This window comes from Morus notabilis, unplaced genomic scaffold (assembly GCF_000414095.1).
Source record: "Morus notabilis unplaced genomic scaffold, ASM41409v2 Scaffold276, whole genome shotgun sequence".
In the NCBI taxonomy this organism is placed as follows: Eukaryota; Viridiplantae; Streptophyta; class Magnoliopsida; order Rosales; family Moraceae; genus Morus; species Morus notabilis.
The window spans coordinates 958,513-976,122 of NW_010361626.1; the positions used below are offsets into that span (position 1 = coordinate 958,513).

At 33.0% G+C, this 17,610-nt stretch overlaps 1 protein-coding gene across 2 annotated transcripts; it reads right to left on the minus strand.

The window, feature by feature from the left end:
* Window positions 1-4,430: 4,430 nt before the first annotated feature.
* On the minus strand, window positions 4,431-15,842 carry LOC21408671 (obg-like ATPase 1). Of its 2 annotated transcripts, XM_024166998.1 has the most exons (13): window positions 15,670-15,842; window positions 14,994-15,161; window positions 14,192-14,315; window positions 11,018-11,109; window positions 10,603-10,701; window positions 9,613-9,726; window positions 8,696-8,760; window positions 8,193-8,309; window positions 7,341-7,416; window positions 6,566-6,658; window positions 5,958-6,008; window positions 5,041-5,140; window positions 4,435-4,928 (listed from the first exon to the last, which is right to left on the minus strand). In XM_024166998.1, exons 1-12 carry the CDS (start codon window positions 15,754-15,756, stop codon window positions 5,042-5,044), a joined length of 1,185 nt encoding a protein of 394 aa, XP_024022766.1. In that variant the 5' UTR covers window positions 15,757-15,842; the 3' UTR covers window positions 4,435-4,928; window position 5,041. The 2 variants fall into 2 exon arrangements, with proteins under 2 accessions (XP_010098556.1, XP_024022766.1); XM_010100254.2 differs by having other exon boundaries at window positions 4,431-5,140.
* Window positions 15,843-17,610: the final 1,768 nt, after the last annotated feature.

Genomic DNA, 17,610 nt, shown 5'->3' on the forward strand with positions numbered 1-17,610 from the left:
TTATTTAAATTTATATTCTTTTGTAAAATTTGAGTTTGAACTCAGATTTGGAACTAAATTCGAGTTCAAGTTTCTCATTCAACTCGCTTTCATAAACTCGAACTCAAGTTAATGAACAGTCTTTTTTTCTTAAAAATGTTATAACTTTTTAATTTTAATTCTGACTGAGATGATTTTTTTCACTGCATTCACAATGAAAAGACGAATAAAACTCCATTCATATACCCTATTAAAATTTTTCATCACTATTTAGTTTTTATTAAAATACTATTTAAATATAAATTTGTTTTGACTCACTCAAACTCAAAAAGATTCTCAATTCAAATCATAACTCAAATGTGCACATCCAAACACAAACTCAAGTTATAACTTCAACTCAAATTATAACTTAAATTCAACTCAAAATTATCATTCAAGTCATTCTAACTCAAAAATGTAAAAAAACAACCATTAATTTTTTTTTAAGGGCAACCTAAATTTTTATTCATTATTTTGAGCGATTTATGCTATATTTGATAGGATAGATAAAAATAAAAAATAAAAAGAAATAAAATATTTAAGTGAAAAAGGAAAATAGTTTTTTTATATTGTTTAGTAAAAAAAATAAAAATAAAATGTTAAATTTAAAATATTTTATAAAAAAAATACTTTAATACAAATAAAAATATGATGAATGGTGAAAGTTAAAATTATTATTTTATATCTTATTTTTTTTGTTAGATTTTTTTCCTTTTCTTTTCTTCTTAAAATTAAAAAGATTAAAAATTAATAAATTCTATAAATTTTTATTTTACTTTCTTTCTCATTTTCTCTTTATCAAATAAACTAAAATTTTCTTTTTTTACAAAATATTTCTTTTATTTTCTTTTCTCTCTTTTCCACTTACTGAACAGTACACTGAGTGTCAGCAAAATGAGAAAATTAAGCGGGAAAATGCTAGGGTTTTTTGTTTCCCTCTCTTTCTGGGTGAGATTTTCACTGTTGTTACCCGCTAAAAAGAAAAAGAAAAAAAGAACAGAATCTCTGTAAGAGTGTGTAATCTTTGTACTGTCCTAGTGGACGTCAAAGGTATTTATCAAATCCAGTTTAATGATTTTTTTTTTTCACTTTCTGGAAGTTGTGATAATAACAAAAATGGGATTCTTTAGGTGAACCTAAAAGTACTCCAGAGCGCTGTTTTTTAAGTGAGGATGTTTGGCAGAGAGATTCGTTTTTTGATTTGAATCATGATTCGTGATTCGTTACAGTATTTTTTCTCATACAAAAATTTACGTAAATAAAAAATGAATCGAATTATATAGTTTAAATCATCCAATCAAACGTCCTTTTTAACAGTTAAATTTATATAAATTCATATTAAAATTTTATAATATACGGTAAAAAATTATTTTTGTTACATTTTTAATTGTTAAAAAATAATTTAATGGTAAAAAAAATACTCCATTGGTTGAGCAATTATTGTGGTTATAGTAAATAGGTAGTTTATAAATTTAAAATTATAATTTAAAATTATTTTTAATTTATATATATTTTTATAAAAAAATATTATAATAAATTATAAATTATAATTTAAGTGATGACACAAATTTATTAAGTAAACGAACAAAGATTCTCAACAAAAATTTAAAGTAAATTGCACATTGAGAGTCGTGTGGGCATGCCACGTGGGACATAGGGCCCCACAAAGTGCCCCTTTGACCAGGTTGTTGTGTCGTTGCCCACAGGCCACAGCCCACTACTGCTGCTTCCGATATCCAATAATAAGACATTGGAGGTGAAGTAGGTGGAGTTATAATTATAAGCTTACGGAGATGGGGCCCTAAATTAAAACACTATTTATGTTAGACACGTGGACAAAAGGTCCCACTCTTGGTACTCTAAGGGTGCTTGTCTTTAACAGGTTGTGAGCTCGTGGGTATACGTATTTTGTTGGACCACAAATTCCCTAAATTGGTCTATAGATAGTGAAAATTTCATTCTCTATTAGTGGATGTCACATTAGTCAGATAAAATGTCACATTATATTTTGCCCCAATTTATGGTAGAATATAAAAATTCTCTATTGATAGAATTTTGATTGAACCTTCAGATTATTTACATAATCAGATTGTGTCAATTTTGCCTACTTTGTATAACCATTAAAAACAATAAAACATGCATTATATGTGTCATACTAAAATTGATCAGAGATAATTAGGTTAGCTATAATATGTTTTACAGAAATAGTAGAAAATAGGCTAATATGAAAAGCTTAAGAAAGTATATAGGTCAATTTTTAGTTATAGAAATTAATAGGGCATAACTTGTCAAGTTATGATTTATAACCAGATAAGTTATAGACAAACTTATCAAGTTGGTTCATAACCAGACAAGTTATGGACAAAAATTGTGAATAATTTGTCAAGTTATGGTTCATAATCAGATAAGTTATGGACCAAAATAATAATTTAACCTATTTATTAACTTATGTAAACTATTGATCTATTAATTTTAATTCATCTCAAGTATTAATCTATTTTTCTCTTTCTCTCTGTATTTTATTTGCCAAAGTAATAAGTTAGTTGACACATTCAATTAAAATATAGTAAATAAATTGATGTCAAGCTTTTATTGTTTTATTTAACAACAACACTATCGATGCGTTTAATTGAATTAGTGAAGTGATAATAGTAATGAGAATGAAATAGAATAAGAAGATATTAAAAACAAAAAACTAAGTCCCTTCTTTTATTTGATTGGAGTAAAATATGATTTTTTTATAATATAATGAAATTAATTCTATTTTAACAAAAATACCTTTAAAACGTATGAACAATCGTCTTCAAAGCATATCTATTATCATAAACAACTCAAAGATAAACGAGAGAGAGAGATAGAAAGAGAAAAACAAGTTTGCCAAGAATATTTATTATCATAAACAACCCAAATATAAACCAAGAGAGATAGAAAGAAAAGAAAAAGTTTGTAAAAAATACTCTAATAAAAAAAATTAAATTTAAATTTTTGTTAAAGAAATTATTTTGAATTGTGATTTAAATTAACAAAATGAATAAAATTTTAAAAAAAAACTTAAAATTTGTTTATTTTATCAATTTAAATTTTAATATAATAAATTTTGTTTTTAAATAATCACATTTAATTTATTTATTACAATAAAAATTTTCATATAAAATTAAATATCAACTCAAATTAAAAAATTAAATCAATAATATCAAAAAAACTATTTAGGATAATCCAAAATCTAGTATTAGTAAGAATGCAATTGATATGATTTTTATGAAAAGTCTCGGTGAAAAGTCCTTTTGAACTAAGTACTTGAATCTAGGGCTGTTCATTGGCCGATTTTTGTCGATTCAGTCACCGACCGACATCATTGGTTCTTGAGAAAATGAAAACCGAAGCCGACCAAGAGAAACGTATGAACCGACGGTTCGGTGGCCGAAAATCATTGGTTTTGTTTGGTTCGGTCACCGACACAGCTTGGACAACGTTTATGGAGGGAGGACTGAGGAGAACAGTCGGCCACGACAATTCACCGAAGAAGAAGGCAGTGGAGAGGAGAGGAGAGACGCCGGCAGCTCTGCAGGGGAAGACGACCACAAGGAGGATGAGAGACCAGCGAAGGGGCCGTGGATGGCAGAGAGGAGCAGAGGCGACGGGCAGAAGATGATGAGCAGTTAGGTAGCGGAGGGACCTTTTTTTTTTTCCTTCTGTTCTTTTTGATTTCGAATAGGAAGCGGCATAATGGGAAAATGGAGGATAGGAAGGAAACCCTAATGGTCTGGGCTGGGCCTAGTCTTGAGTTGAGCTGGAAAAATAGTTTTTAATTTTTTTTTAAACAGATAGAGTCCGTTCGGTTAACCGATCGACTCCAACCTGAAACCGCCAACCGAACCAAGAAATTTTCTCAGTTCGGTTAACCGACCGCCAACAGTCGGTGCTGATGTGGCAGTTGCTTCTTCAGTCAGTGTCAGTAGGTTGTTGTCGGTGCCGCTCGGTTATCTATTTTTGTTGTACAACCCTACTTGAATCAAGGTCATGCAATGCTCAATCATGCATACAAGACTAAGATGATGTTTGATTGGAAGATTCAAACTATATTTTAAATTATGATTCATAATTCGCTACAGTGTTTTCTCTCACAAAAAATACACGTAAATTAAAAATAATTTTAATCACATGATTCTAATCTATGAACCAAACGCCTCTTAAATAGTAGAAGTTAACCTATATAAGTCCCCGACTTTTAAAACGTCATAAACTTAACCCTTGATCATTCAGTTTGTTTCGGTTCTAAGTGTTAAAAAAGAAAAAAAAAATATAAATGACATTCAGTTAGTGTATTGTTATTTTACATTCTTTTCGTCAAAATCACATGCATATTCTACGTTCTACTAACAAAATGCTATTTTCAGTCGGCAAATGCTATTTTCGCCCTCTTTTTACTACCAAACTGACGAAATGGACTGAAATTAAAATAAATTAATATATCAAGATTGAGTTTGGGACGGAACCAAAGTTTGAGATAGGATGTCTTGTTCATTTCATCTTCATTCTCCAACCAAGCTTTCTAATTGTCGAATCTTCAAGATTTTAATTTTTGCTCTCCAAATTCCATCTGCTCACTTTAAGCCTCAAGAGCTTCTTGTAACACATCTCATTATATTTCATTTATCTCTGAGGTTGTAGAAATCTTTGATATAATTTATGCTTCACATTCCAGAAGATTGCTTATATATTCTCAATTAAAAGATTGCTGTCATCAAATCAATAATGTTTGATTCATCAAAATCTGAAAAATATAGAATGGTCATATGGTTATAGATCGAGCTCGCAATTATCCATTAAGCTTTCTCAGAAGTCAACTGATTTCTATCGCGCATCAACTCCAGTGTATCAGCCTTGATGATGCACAAAATATACCAAAACTGCAAAAAAGAACATGGTACATAGTGTTTCCATACTTTCTTTTTTAAACTGTTTCAATCGAAATAATGTATCCATGTATTATCTCAGATTCAGCTAATAAACTGTTTTCACCTCATTTCTTCCCTCCTCCGGAAACATTAAACTTGAAAAATATTATGTCTCCATCTTGAACAACGTACGTCTTACCCTCTTGCTTGTACTTCCCAGCAGCCTTCGTCAAAGAGTCAAAATAACAAAAATTCAAAATTAAAAAAAAAGGTTAACGAGAAGATTTTGAAATAATAGATATCTAAACTATCTCTAATGTCGATGCTAAAGTTAGCCCCCCCAAAAAAAAAAAAAAAAAAAAAAAAAAAAGTATTATCGCAGTGCATTGAAGATTGTGTTTCTCACCCAAATGTCTATTGCATTCAAGATGCTCCAATGAACGGAGCAACTTGCGAAATTAAAGGAGTTGTAGAAATTATGATTAGGACCCCAAGTCTCACCCTCAGAATTTAGAGTATGTTTGGTAGGGGGAAGAGATAGAGAGAGAGGTCCAATCTCTTGTTTGGTTGGAGGGACAGGAGGAGAGAGAGGAGAGGAGGAGGGGTGTGCTCTCCCTCATGGCCCACCAAATTGGATCCTTCCATTGATGGAAGGATCTCCATCCAGTTTTAACTTTAAAAGACTATTTTACCCTCTGATTAAATTATTAACAAAAAGTTTAAATGGATAATATAGTAATTTAATAAAGAATTGTCATCTATCCTTTCAACTCCCCCTCCATCCTACCAAACAATAGGAAAGATTGCTACAACCCTCTCCATCCTTCCTACTCTCTATCCCTCCAACTAAACAGAGGTAATTACTAATTTTGTAATAGCATAACTATGTGTCTGGGAATGATTTTGCCGGAACTAACAGAGATGAGGTCCTATAATTCAGACCATTCTCATTGATTTTATTCTGGGAAAGAAATGACACAATGACGGTGGATAAATGGTCTCACAAGTATGTAATCTCATTGTTCAATTTGTGAAAATTACCTTAACAGCTGCCTCACTGCCATGCTCCTTCAAATCTTCAAATTTCATGACCTGCACGTTGTATGAAACATCAAATAAGTAACTTCCTTTGTTCTGCACATTCATAGCCATGGCGTCTGGTTGTCGTTGTTTTTTATTTTTATTTTTTTTTTTTGGGCGTCTTCGTTTCAATTAATGCTTAATTATGAAACATATTTCAACACTCTTGAATGTCAATACACATGCAGACACGCACAACACATGCATATAAATGCTATAGAGAAATCACTAGTGAATCGCAATTGAGATGCTAATTGATAGATGCAAAAATAAGGATCAAATTTCATGACTGAAAATGTGTCAACTGGAGCATCGAGTGAATACAAAAGGATTGACCATCAAGAAATTTTGATATCTTTTACTCTGAATCTTAAAGAAAAATATATTGACCGTATATGAATAATCAACCACTGGAATTTGCAAAGAGACATGGGTCAACAATAACAGTAGCAGGCAGCCGCAGGTCATCATAATATTAGAATCAATAACTATTCTGGCCGTGAAATAAGAGCTGATTAATAAACAAAGACAAAACCAGCGTCCAGAAAGAGAGTGAACAAGGGCAGGACCTCAGCACAAATAAATCCTCTCTCAAAATCGGTATGGATGGTCCCTGCAGCTTGAGGAGCCTTTGTCTGCCGTCTGATCTGCCAGCACTTAACCTGCAAAACACAAGTTATGTTAGAAAAGAAGACACTTCAAAAGAAAAAAGAAAAAGCAGTCTCACATATTATACAAAAACCAAGGATCTTTCTGTGACGCAATTTTCATGAAAAAAAGTAATTAAGATCATTGTACAGATAGCTGAATTATTGCCTTTTCTTCTTTTATTCACGATAAGATTCATACCTGAATCGACAAGAATCTATAAAACAATGATATATTATGACTAAAGTAGGAGAACAAAATAAAACATTCCTAAAGCACTAAAAAGGAAGTTAACATAAATATCACGTGTATGCTTTAAAATTGTGCAACGCAGGTGGTGACTTCTAGTAGCTAATTTTCCCACGGCCAGAAATTGCAAATGCGCCATTTTATTAATCACAAAAACAGAATTTTAATTGTAGCCACAATTCAACCTTTTTGCTATAATGTCCTCTCACATAAAGTTTGAATTTACGTTCAAAATTCCTGTTCAAACCTATGAACTGAACGGGCTAACTTCTGAAATTTCCAATTCACAAATATTACGTACACAATTTGGGAAGAAATAAATCATAAAGAAAATATAGAATCAATGTAAAAAATAGGGCAAAATGACCAGCATGAAAATTCATACATTTAATAACCTTGCCTGATTGTCCAGAAGCAAAGAATTTCAATGAAATATAGATATTTTACCTCATCAGGCCCAGCCGTGAAAAAGTATATGAGATTAATCGCTGAAAATCCAGTCTTTATGATCTTTGGAAGCGCACTGTAGCAAAATTCACCCAAGTGAAGACATTAATCTATGAGCTACTATTCTTATGCTCCATAACTCTAATAATTTGTGCTAATTTAGGTTGCACAAAAAAGATTTATAGCACATGAATCAACAGAGTTGTAATTAATAACAAAAGAATCTTATTTCTGAAAGCAAGTATAAGCAGAACTAATTCATATTGAATCATAGAAGAAATATCTACACACAAATACTTTGACATAAGATGCTAACCCCAAAAGAAAGGGATGAGCAACGCAGCAATTCTTATGAGAGAAAAGGTGAAATATTTGGTCTTGCTTTGGTCTTCTAGATGTAGCATAACAGAAGTAATAGGAAAGAAGAGAGAATAAGGGAGAAACACAAGAGAGAAAAAACTTGAATATCTGCCTTCCTAGTTGATTATTAGCAATCTTTTGTTTTGTGTGTGTGTGTGTGTGTGTGTATAATATCAAAAGAAGCAGGATAAGATAAAATCAAGAGAAGGCACCTTCTACATCTTACGAAAAATGCATAAACAAGAAACAAAAGGGGGGAAAAACTCAAGAATACGTTCCTCCAACTCCACAAATAAAGTTTAGAGGGACTTTTTAATTTAAACTCTTTACTTAAAGAACCACAATAAGTAATTTGTTTCTAATTTCTAAAAAAAAAGAGAGTATTTATTTAATTGCAAATTCTAGAAAACCTATTCAATTAAATGAAGGAAGTTCTGATTAACCACTGTCATTTGTTTCTTATTCGCAAGGATATGCAAAGCATGAGCTTACCTTTGTACCTTATTCTCCTCACAATAATTTGCTGCTTCATCAGGTGGCATATCGGCAAGATTTCTTTCTAAGACACAACTGAAAGGAATAATTTGTTCCCCACCATGCTCTTGCACCCTAGAAAACAGGACCATCGAAACTTAAATTGCTTTTAACCAACTAATATAATCTTGAAGAATAGCATAACACAAACTGGAAGGAGCAAAAGCAACTGTTATACGCAAATGTGCCAGCAGAGACAAGCATGCATTCTCAAGATTTTCTACCAAAGAATATTGTTCTCCACACATGCTGCTGCATTAAGGCTGAAGCATATAACTATCTAAATGAGATCTTATAAGAAACTGGCATGTGAAATTCTAAAACGAGGCAGTGATGTGAGATTTATAGACAAAAGTAGGAGATATTCTTGTAAATGAAGACAAAGAAAGTAATATGTCACATATCTGAATGCACACAGACCAGGGTAAGACGTTTCAGAATGATGGTAATGATGGTCATACCACGCATGTATTTTCGGCAAAAACTTGTTCTTTTTTCTCTGGTAATCTCTCTCATTCATGTTAACCTGTGAAGAAAATATAGAATATCCCATCATTTACACTCTTAAAACCTTAGTTAAGTCTTAATCTGCACATATGGTGCGCGGGCGCACAGACACATGCATATGAATCAGAACATTCCATAAAAAATGATACAAAAAACGATGACAGAGACTAGAATAATTGAGCATTCATTTGAAAATGTAAGCATAAATTATGGACCAGCTAGCGTTTAGAGCATAGAAAAAAGAAAGAGGAAGCAATGCCATCATTTCTAGGTCTTTCCAGTCAGATCTATATTTTAAGGGCCTGTTTGGTTTGTGTGTTCAAACCAGTGATTCTTTATACTGACATTTGAAATTCAAATTTTTTGTGAGAGGAAAACACTGTAGCAGAATCAAAACCATGGGTTTAAACGCATGAAACAAACAGGCCCTAAAATATTTAGAAGCGAAAAGAAAGAGACAAATATAGTGCTTCCCTTTTTTAACAAAAGCCCTGATGTTAAAAACATTGTTGCAGAGCAAGAATTTCAAGTTTTACCTCTCCGTTTGTCTCTTCTTAGGGAGCTTACCGTTTACTGAAAAGACCTTATTTGAAGATAGCTTTACATAAGATCAAAAACCAAAAACGATGTGCTCAAAGAAGAAACAGTTCTGCATTTTTTCAAAGATTGCGAGCGGAGTGGGGGATAATTGATCAACTTATCGATGCCTCTCTTCCTTACAAGTTATAAAAATAAAACACAGGATTTTTCATGAAGAAATGTGGGATAAAAAAACTGTCAGAGTTACTAGAATAGGCAAAACATGCAACAGACTATTTTGACGTAGTTCAGAGCCATTACGAAACTCTTCTGGATAACTATTGAAACTTACCAAGTAAACAACAGGCTTGGCGGTTAGCAACTGGAAAGCATTCAGTATTTCTACATCAGCAGCTTTCCAGTCCCCTAGACGTACATCTTTTCCATCCTCAAGCCACGCCTTGACCTGTAAATACACATCCATTGCTTAACACTAATATATCCTCTCTACCTGTAATTGATTTTTATAATAAAGACGTTTTTCTTGTAAAAAATAAAAAAAGAAAAAAAAGACATGGTTATTCTGGATTACTCATTTAAAAAATAAGAGCAAAATAATTTGAACTGGTACTAAAAGAACAAAAGTAAACGCTGTGTAAAGCAGGAAAGTTTACATTCGTCATATGTCATTCTTCCTATAAGGTCAGAGCTAGTCAGGCAGCTCTTTTTTACATGTCCTGTTTCATTCTTCTGTATCCAGACAATTTCTAGCTTTCACAAAAAAGGGCTGCCCAGCTTGCCCCAAAATTTAATACAAAGACCAGAAAACAGAATTTACTAACAATGAAAAGTACAATTTGCAGGTAACCTAACTCAGACTGCTCCAAATCTGTAATTGTGGGATGTCACTACGTAATTACATAGTTTCATATCGCAAATGAACATTACTTCCAAATCTGTAATTGTGGGAGGTCACTAAGTAATTACATAGTTTCATATCGCAAATGGACATTACCCAAGGATTTCTAATTTTCTAGCAGCTTGCATAAAAAGTCAACACAAATTCACAGGGAATTTCAAACCCATATGAAAAATACACAAGCTTCAACATCCAAAGCACAATAAAAGATATCACAAAACTATCTTCCCATAAGTCATGATATTAATATGATCACTTTTTAACCTGATGAATTGTAACAAAAAGTCAATGCCAATGTTGAGAGCAATGAATGCGACAATACTGCAATTCTTCAGCTAGTTCAAAGGACATGAATGAAAAGGTACATGCACAAGTTGCAAAAATAATACAAAAACACGTGACAAAGCTAGTTAAGATACATACTTTTTGGCAGCACTCGTGCTCTATCTTTAGCTGCTTGTCATTGCTCCTCTTCATGCTCTTTTCAAGATCCTCTATATTCCTCTCCATGAATTCGATATCCTAGAAACAAGTAACAAAGGAAATAGCAAGATTTTAAGCCTATTCAAAGTGTAATTAACTAATTTTAAGCCTACAAGGTCAGAATATCAACTAAAAGTTTAAACAAGATATGAAAACGTCTTGGTAACAATGTAAAGCATCAACTCCTAAATGTTCATACACCACTACCAAAAGACTCACGGATGAAACAATCTTCACATGCGAAAAGAACAACGCACACCATACTTGAGCATATTAGATTCAATTTTTAAAAAAAAAGAAAAAAAAAAGAAGTAGAGAGGCCATAGTCAGAATTCTATATACTAGAAAAGCACACCTTTAGGCGCAATTCTGCACTGATGGTCTCCAAATCCCTCACAGGATCCACAGCATCATCAACATGGATAATATCTGGATCTTCAAATGCTCCTATACAAATGGTTAAAAAAACAATGACTTTCACACAAAAAAGCATGTACTTCTATATGAGAAAAAAGAACCAAGAAATATCTCATCAAATAGTTACATATGTAATCATAAAGTCATGTAAACAATGATCTCCCTCTATTTCTTCACACCTCATGATTATATGCAGATAGGTATTAGGTATAATCTGGTGAAAGCTACACGGGATCATTATCTGACAACCATATACAAAAAGGAAATCCTTTGTTACATTGTGATTTTTTTTTTCCTCACTACAAAATTAAAAGGATCCCAAATACAAACACTAAAGGAAATTTTATTAAATGTGCTCAACAAATGACTTTTACGGCACACCTTTTGGATTGTAAACCAAAAATAGGGGATGAAATGTGTTTGGATACCATTAAAATCCCATTTTACCAGAATTTCTTGTACAATTTCGTTGTCAAAGGGCAGAACTTACAGGATGTGAAAAGGTTTTGGCTATATTTGTGATAGGCTTGCCAGCTTGGAGTTTAATGGATGAAGAAAACATTTACACACTATACAAGTAGAATATGGTGAGAATGGTTTTGAATGGCTGTTTCTTGCAAAAAAGTTTAGTTTGAGTCAAGATGTACTGTAACGCCCTCAAGAATTAAGTATGTTGAATTATGTTAATTATGATTTATTAGTATGCCTAATTTGATTTTCTTAATTAATCAAGAAATTTTAAGTTACTTTACCATATTCATAATTCCACCCCTTTTCTTTTAACTATCTATAATATTATCTTTTCTTTTCTTATATTTTATTTTTCCTTTTCTTTCTCTCATTTCTTTTTCTCTCTCTATCGTCACTCTCTCACTCCCTCTTTCTCTCTCGTTCTCACTCCCTCTCACTCTCTCGGTCTCTCTCTGTCTCTGTCTCTCTCGCATCCCTCTCTTCTCTCTTCTCCTCTCAAATTGTTGCTCTCGCTTCTCGAAGCGGTTTTGGAACCGGATTCGAACCAAAAACGAGGATTCCCAAGAAGTTTTCAACATCAAAGCCTAGATCGAGGCAAAACCCTTTGAAACTCACTTTAAACTTTCGAATCTAGCCTTGTGGAACTCGTTTTTAGTCGAGTTTGGTGATTTTTGGTTTAGATTTACTTTTGAATGTTTTTGAATGGGTTTTGATGAAACCTTGATGAAATTTATGGATTTTTGATTCTTTGAACCCTATTTGTTGATTAGAACCTGGTTTTGTTAATTTCTTTTAAGAATACGTTGAATCGGACCCAACATTTGCAGGATTTGGCTTTGTTCTTCGCGGATCGGCCATTTTTGGCCCTGACATTTCTCCCCACCGGTTGACCGGTCAATACTCCATCAGCCGACTAGTGGACTAACACTCTAAATCCAACCCTAAACAGTTTAAGAACCCTGTTTTGACCCTGAAACTCGGTGTAGAACCAACCTAACTTCATTTGGGAACTTAAAGTGAGTGGATTAGCCACGTTAATCCTTGTTTCCATTCCATTCTTCTTGGTTGAATTACAATTCTCAAAGAATCATGATTTGAATTAAGAATTGTTTATAAATTCTGATTTTGAGTTAAGGCGCACTAGTATGATACAATTGTATATAATTAAACTAGGTTGTTTAGAGGGAAGGATAAACTCTAAATTGTTGGTTTTGATGACGAGGCTAGTGGCACGATTGAGCTTGGAGCTTCAAAGACAAGTGGAGCTGGGGCTACGAGAAGTTAGCCACATGTTTGATATTCGAAAGGTAGGATATCCTTACCCATATCCTTGTTAGCCTGTTTTAAAGCGTTTTGGCCTATGTAAATTTTTTTAAAGATAAAAACATGTTTGATAAAGAAAAGTATTTTAAGACAATAGCTTGATTATTGCTATTGATCTCATAATGAACTGTTTTGAAGTTTTAATGAATATTTTCTTAAGATAAGATATCTTGCGAACTGGTAAGCCAGCACTGATGGCCTAGACAAGATATGGAGATTGTATCCTTGAGGGCAAAACCCGGACGGGTCACTACGGTGGTGATAAGGCCTTACTTTGGTCGTAAGTAATTTATCATTAAATTACTTGCCGGTTGCCTGTAACTGGAAACTTAAATTTATTTACCTTTTAGTAAAAAGGTTGTTTAGTTTCGAATGATTCTTTCGGCTCTGTATTTTTATTTAATCAATTATTTATTCACTTTTATAAAACTTTATCCCACTGGGCCTTTCGCTCATTTTTCCTATGTTTCAAATGTAATTTAACCCCACCCAGGCGACGCTAAAAGTAGTGCGGAATAGGTGAGGAACTCGGTTCTAGAAGAAAGGAAGCAGTGAAGTATTTTCCTTCATTATCAGATTTATTTAAGGCATGTATTAACTAAGGATTGTAAACCTGAAATGTTACTAGACTGTGGTTGATGTCAGTTATTTATTTTTCTGTACTTATTTATGTATGCACAAGTGTAAACCCTGTGGATGCCGGAGGCTGACTTTTGATCTTGATCTTAACAGTAACTGTGTTTTGTAAAGTCCGCCTCACTTTTTTTTAAAACTCGATTTCCTTAAAATAGTGGGGTTTGTTTGGAAATACCTGAATATTTGGGATTTGAACCCAAAGTTTGAAATGTTAATTGTTTAACCACCTTCTTAATCAGGTTTAATTTCTAAATAAGCCTCCACGTCACTAACCCCTGTTTGGGGGCGTGACATGTACCAAGCAGGAGTATCCTTGAAAATCTGGAAAACATGTTGGAGGCTTGGGAAGCGAATAAAAAGGGGATGCTTTCAAGTTAGAAAACATGATAAGAAAAACTAAAATCAGTGCCTATTCTGGAACTGGAACTGTAGATAGTGCCTCGAAACACAATATTCACTTAAATGAAACTATTTTGTTCTCTAGTTGGTAGAGGAATTACTACGGCTAGATGGATGTCAGTGGCTTAAATATGCAGTTGCATAAACAAAGAACCATAGATAACTTCTCCTTGAACTAGCATTCAATCAATACGTGGGCGAATTAATTGTTACCCACATTCATGATCTTCCAACATAAGCTAAATTCAAGCATGTGGCAAAACCTAAAATGAGAGTATCTTACGTAGAACATGAAAAATTCCGTCAACTGCACGGATGTGAGATAAGAAATTGTTGCCCAAGCCCTGCCCTTGATGGGCACCTCGAACAAGTCCAGCTATATCATGGATTTCCAGAAAAGCTGGGACCTGAGAATCGATCAAATTAACGTGTTACTAAACAAGATTTGAAAATAAGAAGCAACAACTGTAAAGTTTGAATGCAAGACAAGAAGATAGCAGTTAAATATATAACAACTGGCCTAATCAACTGAGTTAGAAAGAAACACTCTGCGTATAGATAAATGACAACCGAGCTTCAATTCCTAAACCGCAAGCCAACTGCCCACAATCTTAGTGGTGAAAATGAATTTCTGCGTATGTTGATTTTTCATCAACTTTGAACAATAGATTTTTTATCCCATTCCTCTTTAACTGTCCACTCAAATAAAATCTGGTTATTAGTGGCCCATGTCAAAAGAAAAAGGATAGCGCAAAAACATATGATCGACATAATATAGTAGCGTTGGCCGTCAAGTCTAACATTTTTAATAATCATAAGAAAAACCTCCCACCAGAGGACTAGAAATTTATAATAATGACACATTTAAAGAGCATCCACAGTGAAGTCTGGACAACATGGAGAAGAACCGATGCAACAGAAAAGGCTTCGAAGATTGAGTGATTGCCCTAGTGAGGACTCGCAAATACCATTAGGGGGTTCAGTTCAGATGAGACATTTGCAATAATTCAAAGAATTATAATTTTGAAACAAAATTATGGCCGTATAAGATAATGAAAAGATTTCTAACAACACAGGGAACAAACCTCGCTTTTCGGCTTGTGCAGTTGGCAAAGCCACTCGAATCTCTCATCAGGGATGTTTACACGAGCCTCATTAGGTTCGATCGTGCAGAAAGGAAAGTTCTCCGCGGGTATCGACAACTTTGTAAGTGTGTTAAATAGTGTAGACTTGCCAACATTTGGCAATCCAACCTGACGATCCAGTTACAAAATACAAAGTAATTCATTAACAAGGTCAAATTATCAAAGATATTAAGACTAACTCAACAGATTTAATGCCATTACATCAACAAAAGAAAATTCTTATTTTATTACCCAACAGAAAATGAAAATGAAAATGAGTTTCACTTTCCCCACTGTTCAATTTTCCAACCCAAATCCCCCGTATTGCAAATAATTCACTAAAAAATCAACCAAAATAATGCAACAGAAGATTTAAAAATTGAAATATCTAATACGAACCAAAATATGAAAAAGAAAAATTAACCATGATCAAAGTAAAAAAAAAAAACCAGTCAGGAACTAAAAGTACAGACGAACTCGGGGCTCACAGAAGGTTAGCTCTTCAAAGCAAAACAAGATTACAGAGCTCATTTCATTGTGAGCTCATTTCTTAGAGTTTCTGATAAGTGAAAACAGCAAATAAGAAGAAGAAAAACGAGAGAGCTCGGATTCCGATCGAAAAATGGAGAAATCTTACAATTCCGATCTTGAGGTGAGAGGAGAATCGGCCGAGAATTGGTCGCTCAGATGGCGCTTCTTTGCCTTTAGCAGCTTTCGGAGGCATCTTCTGCTTCTCAACACCGCAGAGAGAGAGAGAGATAGAGAGTTCTAGGGTTCTTGCAGAGTGTGGTGAGCTGATTTTCAGGGAAAATAAGAGGAAGAGAGTGGAAATGGAACTTCGGTTGGCAGTTTATATACTCTAACGGTTCTATCGAACCCTAGTGACGGCACTAGCCAACTCAACCTTTCCGTTTCTAACGACAGTTAATAATGCCAACGGCAACACTACGGGTTCATTTAATAGATAGATTCAGAATCATAATTCTTGATTATGGTTTAAAATCAGTGTTTGTTTATAATAATTCTGAATTATAATTCAGAAATCAGTGTTTAGTTTGGATGATTCTGAATCATGATTCAGAATCTGATGTGATGTTTTAAACTAGTTCAAATCATGATTCTAAAACCACCCCCCTCTTGATTCAAGGTGATTCAAATAGGACGTTTGGTTTATGTATTCAGAATCATGATTCAGAACCATTCTCATTTTACGTGTTTTTTTGTGAGAGAAAACACTGTAGAGAACCATGAATCATGATTCAGAATCAGAGACGAATATAGAAAACAAACGTTTCTGAATCATGGTTTTAGAATCATGATTTGAATCCAAAATCATGAATCATGGTTCTGTTTTCATAATTATGATTAGAATCAACCTGATTTAAATTCTCGTACCAAACGAACCCTACACCTTCTTACCAAGGGTCGGGTTTAGGTTCTAGATGGATCCAGAATTATAATTCTGGATCCTAATTCAGAATCAGTGTTTGTTTACAATGATTCTGAATCATAATTCAGAATTAGTATTTGGTTTGGATGATTCTGAATTATGATTTGAAATTTTATATGATGTTTTAAACCAGAATCACTCATAATTCTAAAACCACCCCATTTTGATTCAAGGTGATTCAAACTCCTAGTTCTGAATCATGATTTTAGAATCATGATTTGAACCCAAAATCATGAATCGTGGTTCTAGTTTCAAAATCATGATTAGAATTACACTGTTTTGAATCCTGGTACCAAATGAACCTTAAGATTCGTTTGGTGGATGGATCCAGAATCATGATTCTGGATCCTGGTTCAGAATCAATGTTTATTTACAATGATTCATAATCAGTATTTGGTTTTGATAATTTTGAAATAAAATAAAATAAGTTCGATCGCAGTTTTAGCCACCTCTTTTGTTTAATGATTATAGTATATTTGGTATATCTATTATCTTCCTAAAAGTGAGAATAGGTTTTTAGCGGGCATTACTTTGCCCCTCTTTTTTTTATTTTACTTTTTTAGCTTTTTTAAGTTTTTCTTTTTCTTTTTTTTCCTTTCTTATATTTTTAAGGGCTCGTTTGTTTCATGCATTTAAATTTATAGTTTTGATTCTGCTATAGTATTTCTCTCTCATAAAAAATTTTAATTTAAAATGTCAAAATCAATAATCACTAATTTAAGTACATGAACTAAACAGACCCTTATTACATTTTTAAACTTTGATTTTTATATATTTTTAAATATATATCATTTAAATACTTTTTCTCAATTATTTAAAATATTATTTATTTTTTAATTACCTTGTTAAATTAATTTATTTTCAAATGTTGTTCCTACATAAATATTTTTTACTATTTTTGGAGTCAGAGATAGTAACAATGGCAGTGTTGATGAACTTGCTAGTTCAAGCTAATTTTTCTCAAGATTTATTTTTTCTAAACTTGGTTATGCAAATTATTGAAATCTAGGTAGAGAATCCATTGCCCATTGGAAATGTATGGAGAGATCCTCATTGGTTTGTTTGTTTGAATCGTGCGTGATGGATTTGAAATGATTATTGAAAGAGAATAAGACAAATTACACAATT